Source organism: Alosa pseudoharengus, unplaced genomic scaffold (genome assembly GCF_046254945.1).
Source record: "Alosa pseudoharengus isolate Yale_2024_CS ecotype anadromous, Long Island Sound unplaced genomic scaffold, YU_APseudo_1.1 YU_APseudo_1.1_scf_9, whole genome shotgun sequence".
Classification (NCBI taxonomy): Eukaryota; Metazoa; Chordata; class Actinopteri; order Clupeiformes; family Clupeidae; genus Alosa; species Alosa pseudoharengus.
Window position 1 is genome coordinate 13,847,440 of NW_027468881.1, and position 10,000 is coordinate 13,857,439.

At 48.5% G+C, this 10,000-nt stretch overlaps 1 protein-coding gene across 4 annotated transcripts in view; it reads right to left on the reverse strand.

Annotated features, from left to right (window-relative positions):
• The window catches only part of samd11 (sterile alpha motif domain containing 11), a 65,618-nt gene that overhangs the window by 30,612 nt on the left and 25,006 nt on the right, over positions 1 to 10,000 (reverse strand). For all 4 annotated transcript variants that reach the window (XM_076276428.1, XM_076276427.1, XM_076276431.1 and 1 more), the window contains exon 4: positions 7,515 to 7,627. In XM_076276428.1, the coding sequence (XP_076132543.1) occupies positions 7,515 to 7,627 (113 nt within the window). The remainder of the gene's footprint in view (positions 1 to 7,514; positions 7,628 to 10,000) is intronic.

Here is a 10,000-nt window from a genome sequence, read left to right on the forward strand (position 1 = left end):
GTGTGCAAAGCGCACAACACCACCCCCCCACCAACCCTCACCCCCTACTCACACTCCGTCATGCCCCCACCCTCCACCGACCCCCTCCACCCCCCGTCTCCCAGAGCTCCTCTCCACCACAAGCGCTCTGTTCATCCCTCCCCTCCGATAAGAAAGGAGTGGAGCCGGTGGAGGGAGAGAGCAAGCCTGTGCTTGAAAGGGCTTTCTGGAGTGGCGAAGCAGGGACGCCGAGGCCCTTTGAGGAGCGCGGCACTGGAGTGAGGTTCACTAATGATCCCGTTTGATGTGTTCTCTGGAGGGAAGAGGGGGTGCAGCCTGGGGGTATGGAGGAGAGGGCTGTGTGCATGTGGGTGTGTGTGTATGTGTGTGTGTAGTTGGGTGAAGTGTATTCCTGATCTGGGCCCTGAGAGAGAGAGGGGCCTCCCTAATGGGCCTAGATCACCTCATGTTCCCTCCCTGAGGGAAGGAGAGAAGGGGGGAGGCCACTGGGGAGGGGGGGAGGCAGAGGGTATGATCACTTACTCCTTCTCTCGGTTTTTCTCTCCATCTTCCATTTCCGCACTTCTTACTCCTAACATTCCCCTCACTTTGACCTCAGCTAAACTCAACTTCAAATTAAGATTTTAAATCGGCTAGGAGTTCATAGGAAACCCACTGAGCAGCAGCAGCAGCAGCAGCAGCACACTGGGCTATCGCCCATCTCCAGGCCCTCCCTCCCTCATCTGAGTCACTGGGTAGCTCTGTGGATGGAGCTATGCAGCTGTATGGGAGGATGGGGGAGGGAATCAGGTGGCCAGTGTCCCCCTTGCACCCCCCCACCCCCCTTCTTCTGACCCTTGGGATCAGGCCTGTGCCTTTACCCTCAGGGGCCTAGAGCACAGGGCAGTGGGCTCTATCTCTCCAGCTCACCCACCACCTTCCCATCCACAGTCAGTCTTTGCACTCTGAGGTCACATCCTTATCACCATCTTATTGTGGGCGCCTGTGCTATCGCCTATGCCTGCGCCTCACTGCCAGCTTTTTTGTCACCGTCACCTGCCACAGCTCAAGGTTGCATAGTGCTATCAGCTGATGCACTCTCACCGACACTCACACACATACAAACGATACACTCACATACATGCAAATGCACCTGTTCACCAAAACCCTTTTTAACGTGTATTCAACTAAATGTTGCTATAACCTCCTTTTATTTCAGTCATTTATATTAATGTTTTTCAGAGTCAAAGTAAACGCACAGCTAAATCTGGCACAGGAGGAAATTAGAGGGGATAAGAGGAGACGAGTGGAGATGAAGGCCTCAGATACCGGGCAGTTGGCTCTGTTCGCTCTACTCTGGAGGGAGAGGAGAGGGGGGGCGAATAATGCCTCAGACAAAAGGGAAAGTCCAGGGCCTGACTCTGAAGGGAAGTCTATTATTCTATGCACATAATTCAAAGGCCTGGACTGAATGACTTATTCCACTGTCCACACACCACCCCTTCCTCTCGTAGGCTGGGCTGGGCTGGCCGCCTTGAGCACCCACGGCTAGCCAAATCTATTGACTCGCACACAAACGTAAGCAGTGGGCATGTGGCTGACAGGCCTAAACTGAGCATGAATCAATGTGATGTACGTACACAGGGGGGGCGGGATACTGGCGTCATAAACGTCTTTCTTATGGGATACCACTAAATTTTCACCTCTCACACGGCCTTGACGGGAAGTTATAGTGGGCCGTTAATGGTACAGCAGGCAGCTTTTCCCCTTTTTCACGACCAGTGGAGAAGTTAAACACTTCCATTTATAACATAATTCACCAGAAATGACTTGCATACATACACCATCTCTTTTGATGGACTGACAGCCTGTTTCTGAACAAAATCGTATTTTCAGACAGAAATCCCCAATAAATATTATTTTGTATGGTCTAATGTTAGCATACTATTACATATGACTATTCCTATTAGATGAGAAAGTATTGAGGACCAAGAATTCTACACTGTGTTGGTTGTGTTTGAATTAGCATTTAAAATTATTATTGATGTAGAGATCTACCACAATGGTGATTTAGTTTCCTGTTAATGTCCTGATTATAATCAGATTAGCCGCTAGCTTTATGACACTAGCAGTGTAGCTCAGTGCAGTGACTAGCGCACTGGTATAAACTAGGTACTTATTCCCATTAGCAGATTTGGACAAACAAAAGCTGTTAGCCTCCATCTAGTATTTATGTAGAGCAGCTTGATTTAAGCAGTTAGAACATATTTTGAAGGGATATCATTTCCTCTTTCCTTTCCATCCTTCATTTTTAAATGTTTCTTAATGTCACGCACATTTCAGACAAAAACATTCCCTGAACACTGCACACCTCCCCTTATCCAAACTCTTTTAACACGCTGTGAAAAACAAGCAAACAAATAAACAAATAAACCTCAGAAATCCTCTCAGGCTGTCTGAACTAGAATGGGACTGGAGTTTGTGAAGAAGGTGCCTGCAGGTCAGAGATTTAAAGGCGGAAAGCTTTTAATGCCAATTAAATGTTGCCTCTTAAAGCGCTGATGCGCCCGTTTAACACCAAACAGAGCCTGCTTGCCGTCCCATCTCCAGCACCAACCATCCACCCCCCTCCCCACGGCTCCACCTCTGCTGGCGCCTTCCCTGCTCCATGCCACCGCTAATACCACTAAGTAAATAGGTTAGGCCAGCTCTTCTGCCGAGGCCCCCTCATGCACTCACAAAGCCGGTCTTTTCCACTTACGGCAGGCCAAACAAAGACAGGAGCGGAGGAGGAGTGGAGGAGGGAGTGGAGGAGTGGAGGAGGAACCCCCCCATCCCCCGGCTGGCCTCTACTGGCCCGTGCTCCTGGCCTATGGCCCGGGCAAAAGCATGTTTAACTTCACCTTTCGTCTGACAGGTAAAGCAGCAGCAGCAGGGCAAGAGGTGAGGTGAGTGGTGGTAGAGGTGGTGGGGGGGGGGGGGGGGGTAGTCACTTAATGCAGGAGTAGGGAGAGCTGGAGAGAGAGAGAGAGAGAGAAGAGTAAATATAAGAGCTAAAGAGAGGGAGGGGGAGGAGGAGAGGAAGTGCAAACAGAAGGAGCGACGCGACAGAGCGACGACAGGAAAATACGCAGAGAGAGAGATATAGAGAGAGAGAGAGAGACAGAAAGATATAGACGCCAAAGATTCCTTCTCCTCTTCCTTTTCCAGGTCTGCCTCATTCCTCCTCTCTTTCTTTTTCCTTTCTCATCCATTTCCTCTTCCTTCTCTCTTCCTCTTCTTCCTCGTCCCTATCTCCTGGCCCGGACCAGTGACGGCTCAGACAGCCAGACTCTTTAATTCGCTTTTCTTATTCCCTTAATCTGTCATCTTTATCAGGCCGGGGGAAGTGGCGACCGGCGGGCGGGCGGGAGCCGCGGACCCCGATCAATCTGCACATTACAGCTGACAGAATGGTGCTAATAACTTATTGATCCCGTGTTTGCGGGCCTCTGCCGGGGCTGAAAGGCTCCCATTGATTGGCTACGGGGGGGTGGGGTGGACGAGGAGGAGGAGGAGGAGGAGGTGGGAGGCGGACAGGGGTGTGGGGGGAGGGGGAGGGGAGGGGAGAGGCGCTTCCGCTTGCCCAGAGGATGCAGCATCTCCCTTCACCCATCCACCCACCCCCACACCAACCCATCCACGCTACCACTCTCCCACAGAGAGCCTCAGGAGACAAGGGAGAGAGAGAGAGAGAGAAAGAGAGACAGAGACAGACAGAGAGAGAGAGAGAAAGAGAGACAGACAGAGAGAGAGAGATAGAGAGAGAGAGAGAAAGAAAGAGAGACAGAGACAGACAGAGAGAGAGAGAGAAAGAGAGACAGACAGAGAGAGAGACACTAGAGAGAGAGAGAGAGAGAGCAAAAATGGAGGATAAAGGGCAGATTTTTCCTAAAGGAAGAGAAAAAGAAAGATTGGGAATGAGGGTGGATAGAGTACAGTAAATGAGGAGCGCAAGGGAATGACTAAGAAGGAAGTGTGAAAAAAAACTCCATACATAATGAATTGTTGCATTCAGCTGACTGAAGCCTTCCCTCTATGTCTCTCTCTCTCTCTCTCTCTCTCTCTCTCTCTGTCTAACCACACACACACACACACACACACACACACACACACACACACACACACACACACACACACACACACACACAAAGCATCACTGTCAACCGTTTGAAGCAGAGAGTTAGAAGCTTAGTGCAGAGGGGCCACCGGTATCAAACAGAAAACCGTTTGTTGACTGTTAGCGAGGTGGCGACTCTTGTGTGAAATAAAATCAGAGTCCGCGTTCACTCACTCACACTCACACACGCACCTCCACGCACCTCCACACACACACACACGCACCTCCACACACACACACACACATACACACATACACGAGCATATAAACACCCCCCAACACACACACAAACACGTAATCACAATTTTCCCCATGTGCCATAAGAAAACCGGGGGAGTCCAAAAGGAACAGGGCGGGAAGGGAAAAAAAACAGAAACACCTTATACGCCTATTAAGAGTCTCTGGGCTGACCGCAAAGCCACAGTTTGGAGTCTGCACAGGGAGCCAGACGATCTACCCGGCGCCCTAGCCACCCCTCCCTCCCTCCCTCTCTCCCTCCCTCCCTCTTTCGCTCCCTTCCTCGCTCTCTCTCTCGCTCGCTCACTCACTATCCCCTCCCCGCCCGCCATCCCCCACCCGGCCGCCTCGGGGCCAGTGTGGCCGGCCGTCGGGAGCAGGGGCGGCCTCCGTCCCGGGCTGTTGACGCCTGGGTCAGCCCTCCTGTCTGTCCCTCAGATTTAATTAACGGTGCTCTCCAGCCGAGCGGCCCCGCTTCCTCCTCCTCCCCCTCCTCTCTCCCCCTGCCTGCCTGCCTGGCTGTCTGTCGCGACCGCCTCGCCTCTCCTCTCCCCTCCTCGCCTCGCTTCTCTTTCTCTCTCCTCTCTCTCTCTCTCTCTCTCTCTCTGTCTCTCTCCGCTGTCTGCCCTGCCTGCCTTCCTCCCCAGATACCGCCGCCGCTGCAACGCTACCTCATTCCAACTTTCGTAATGCTCTTTTTTTCCACTGCCTCTCTCTCTCTCTTTTCTTTCTTGCTCCATTTCATTCTCTGCTTGCACATTCTTGTCAATCACTTCCGCACTGCCAATGCCATGTTTTTTTTTAAAAAAGGGGCTTAAAGAAACAATATTTTGTAATAGCTTAACACTCAATTCTTATAAGTGGTAAAGTAAACTAAACTAATCTCACCATCAAAGAAAAACGTGGGCATGGAGCAATTTGTGAATTTACCTCAGAGATGTGATCTTGGAGGCCATTAGTGAAATAAAATATTTAAGCATGTTCAGATACTGGGACGCCCACTAATGACCACTTTGAGGCACATTCATGCAGCTACAGTGAGCTGGCACTACCACTACTGGGGCCAGCACGTTGACCCTGACAAGTCCTCTCTCCTGCGTAGGGAACAGTGGGACCTTCCACCTTGTTTTGTGTGTGTGTGTGTGTGTGTGTGTGTGTGTGTGTGTGTGTGTGTGTGTGTGTGTGTGTGTGTGTGTGTGTGTGTGTGTGTGTGTGTGTGTGGCATGCCCTACTGTCTGTCACGTCCCCTGGCGACCCCTGACCTTCCCTCGGGATGCAGGCTCTCTAATTTCACTGGCAGACAGAATTAGACACACTAGGTGATCGGATTGGACTTGTTTACAGACACAGGGCGAGCCGCTTAAACAGACTCCCAAATCTCTGGGTTAATGCTCAAATGGACAGATTTTTTCAGGGCCCAGCCCACAGGGGGAGGCAACAGCCCCTCATCCATTTGTGTCTTGCTCAATTAAGATTAGAATTAATTGAGATTTCTCAATTAAGATTATTGGAGATTAAACTAGTCTTTTTTTCCCTCCCTCCCCCTCAACCCCACTGAATCCCAGAGATCTGTTGGCCAGTCCAAACGTCCACACGTATCAAGGTGATTTGCGCCTTAATGTGAATCATCTTATGGACAATTAAAGGAGCGGTGGTGATGAGAAACGGCAGGAGATGGCAGAGCTGGGTGTCGGTAAGTGCCAAAGCTGCACTGATGCCACTTTATGTGATCAGGATTTAGGCTGAACCTGCCCATATGGCAAAGACAACAAATATCTAAGCATCCTTTTTAAGCATCCTTTTTACTTTGTTTAATTGAAACATGTCTACCTTAATACATTTGTATCTGTAAAGCTGTTAAGTAGAAAGCAACTTTTCAAAGTTTTTTGGTTTGTTGGCACTAGTTGGTGAATTTGTAACTTATTTTCTCCAGACAGCAACAGCCTTATTCTCCAAAATGCCATGGGAGTCAGACATTACTTCAGACTCTAGTAGAATATATCCTTTCTGCTCAGGCACTGCTTTTGACAGGGTATTTTGTGCAACATATTTCCATGCATTTGCAGACAACATTTCCTCTAAAGAATACTGTCTTCACACCATGTTTAATTTAGATGACTCAGATGTACGATTCACAAACATTGTACAGTACATCTATAGAGAACTACATTAATCAACAAAAAATCTGTCCAGCATAACAGAATTACGAACAAACCAGACTAACTACAAAGGCAGAGACAGATGTAGACGGCCAAAGCATTTGAGGAAGTGTGGCAAATACTGCCCTTGAGGCAAAACACCTGCGAAAGCACCGGCCCCAAAAACTACAGTCGCTGACGTCAATGTGTCATGCGAAAAACCATAACAACAGCCAAGCTCACATTCAAGAAACCACTAATTGCACTAAACGTATTTCTAGAGACATACAGTAGAAGCTTGTGAGGAGCAACCACACTGGAATAGTGGGAAACAGGGAAGCAGGCAACAAAGAAAACGAACAAAGCCTTTGATCAGGACGAATCTACATTTGCGAAACGGCCACACATAAAACCTGAACTCTGCTTGAGTGAGTACCCATTAGATTAATGCCCACTGTAGTCCCTTTGTTTGACTGAAACTGGATTAATGGGAAATAAGGCTATTTGACCAGAGCAGTGATTTAACGTGAGGGTTTAGGGGCAGACCTGGCGCCTGATAAAGAAATCTCCTCCCGGAAAAAAGGACATTAAGCACGGGACACAAAGGGATGAGTAATGAGCTTAAGTTCCTCAATCAAGCAAATTACACCAAAACCAGAGAACGAGAGATACCCAAAAAAGCAATGGAGTTTAATTATTTAATGAGTGCCCAAAAGGGTATAAGGGTATGGTTCCCCCTCATGTTTTTGTCCCCCCATGTGCAGGAGGGAAAAACAACAGAGCGGCAGAGGGCTGAGAATTAGCCGAAACAAGAAACAACTGGCTCAGCTGAAGAGAAAGAAAACTACGGAAAAGGTGAAGAAAAACAGCAGCAGCAGCTGGCAGGCAGCCCTCCCCCCCCCCCACACACTCGCACCCACACCCCCACCCCTTATCGACACCCCCATGACCTCCTCCACCCGTCCGCGGCGATGCGGCTGGCGACTCCAGGCGTGTCTTACCTGCCTGTCCGGGGCCAAGGTTGTTGATGTCGGTGCAGGGCTGGCCCTCGGGCATGCCGTGCTGTCGGGTGTTGTGCAGGTTGGAGATGATCGTTGAGAGGTCACTGTCACGACTGGAACCGCCGCAGGAGGAGCAGGAGAAGGAGGGAGCAGAGTGCAGAGGAGAGTATAAGAGAAAGAATGTAGGGAAAAGGAGAGGCAGAGAGAGAAAGAGAGAGAGAACTTTTTTAGTCAAATTGCTTTTACAAATACATACAGAGGTCCAACAAATACACAGTAAAAACTCTTCTCAAGAAATGTAACTGTGCCTACACAGATCCCAGTAGAGACAAATGGTAACACTATAAGCTCATGCTATGTTTGTCTTACACAAATCCAGACAAAATACCTCAACTTATGTTGAGTTTCACACTGATTAGTGCAGTATTACTTATCAGATGTACTCTTGTGCTATTGTTAACAGAGCCTAAGTATTAAAGAATTGAAATCGAAAAGCCTCATCTCTCCTTGCAGTACTGAGTTGCTACTTTACCAAAGACAAGTCCATAGAGTAACATAACAAGCACACAAACACCTAACATGAAACACACACACACACAGCAAATACATACAAAAATGATAGATTAATGCTAATACAAACAAAATTTACCTGTGGCATGCTAGCGAGAATCATATCCGATATGCATCTTTCCGACACAAGTAGAGTGTATTTAACTCTCATTAAGGATTCACTGCTAGAGTGCCTATTGTCTTTGGGATTTAAAGCGAGTAATAGGCAATGACAGACTCCTGCATCAAGCAATTTTGTGTCTTATCCTACCTCATCTTCCATCTTAAGATGCTCTAATCAACATATTCAGAACTCATAAGAAGTTTATGAGCTTAAATCAAAGTGATTATCGTTTTTAACCACCACTCCTAAAATCGATTGGAAGTGGTGAAACACAGGAGACAAGCTGGGATAAGTATGATCCTCAGATATGCCAGCCTATCTTTAATGACAACTAATTGTTCTTAAGTACATTTGTAGTCGTGCTGTAGTCGTGCCAAATTTGATCTGCATTCATGGGCAGAGTAGTATACGACGGCTTAGCCTCTCTAAGCTATTTACATTACATAATATAAAGAGACATAAGTTATAATAGTTAAGACATAAGATATAAGTAAAAAGTTTTACTTGGTGGCATTTCAATTCGGCGTTTCACACTCTACTTTTTGTTATAGAATATTTTGTCACTGAGTCAGTGAATGAACAATGTATTGCATTAATAATATGAGTATGACAGAATATCTATCCATGCTGTCTATGGCTGATAAAGCTCATATGCTCCTCCATACTGGGCGCCAGTGGTATAGGTACAATAGCATGGAGAAGTGAGCGTGAGGATCCAGGAGATGTCCCCCTGGGAGCGGAGCTGAGCGTCCGAGTAGGTGCTCTCTCACTGGGGCTCCGTCACCACGCTGGCACCTTGCCCAACCAGCCTGATCCTGGATCACGGAGATCGGCTACGCCAGCAACAAACCGCTCACGCTCACCCCCCTGCCCTTCAGCGCTCCATGAGCGGCCCTTCACCCAGAGCCAGATTAGAACGGGATGTGCCCATTCCATGCCCTCCCTTACGTCTCTATCTCTCTCTCTCTCTCCCCCCCAACCTTACCTCGCAGACACGCTGACACACACACACGCGCGCGCGTACATACACGCCTCTTGCTCATCCCCTTCATCAGCAGGCTCATTAGTTCGAACCGCGTGTATGGAGACCAAACTGGGGAAGTGTGTCATGAGGGCATTTCATCAAAATCTGATTAGGGCTCTGATCTCCTTAAAGAGAATAATGATGTAAAATAAGCGATTAGCACGTTGGGAATATCTGATGTGTGCGTAGCACCGTGTGACTGGTGGCGAGTGGCCCTCGAGGTGTCCAGGGTTTTTATGCGGCCGGGTTGTTTTTTTCTTTTTTTTCTTTTTGTGGAACTGTCGCCGGGAACACCGCCGGCCGTCCGTATGGCCGGCCCATTTCCCGATAGCGGTTGTTCTGGAGCGGCAGCCGAGCGTCTCTTAGCCGGTTTGCGGCGAGCGAAATGCTAGTGTTTGCTTCGCAAAGATTACAGGCTGTCTCTCAGTAATGGCAGCCTTTCAGTTTGCAAGACTGGGTGTTTTTTTATTTTCTCTCCCTTCACAACCATACACACACACACACATTGAGGGGACCCAATTTTCTCAGCCCAGAAGTGGTTCTCCGTCATTTGTCAATCAAAGCTGGCGCACAGCTGTGCCTGGCTTCCCTGCCACACACATTGAGCTGGTTAGCAACGCTACCCAATCTCACGGCGACGTATCCACACAGCCACGAGCCACCATCACAACACACTGTACATGGGCAGTGATATTCCATTATCATAATGTTTTCACAGAATGTCATTATGTTTTCATTGCTAATAGCCACATGAAATAATCCAAGACTAATCCTACTGAAACCTCAACA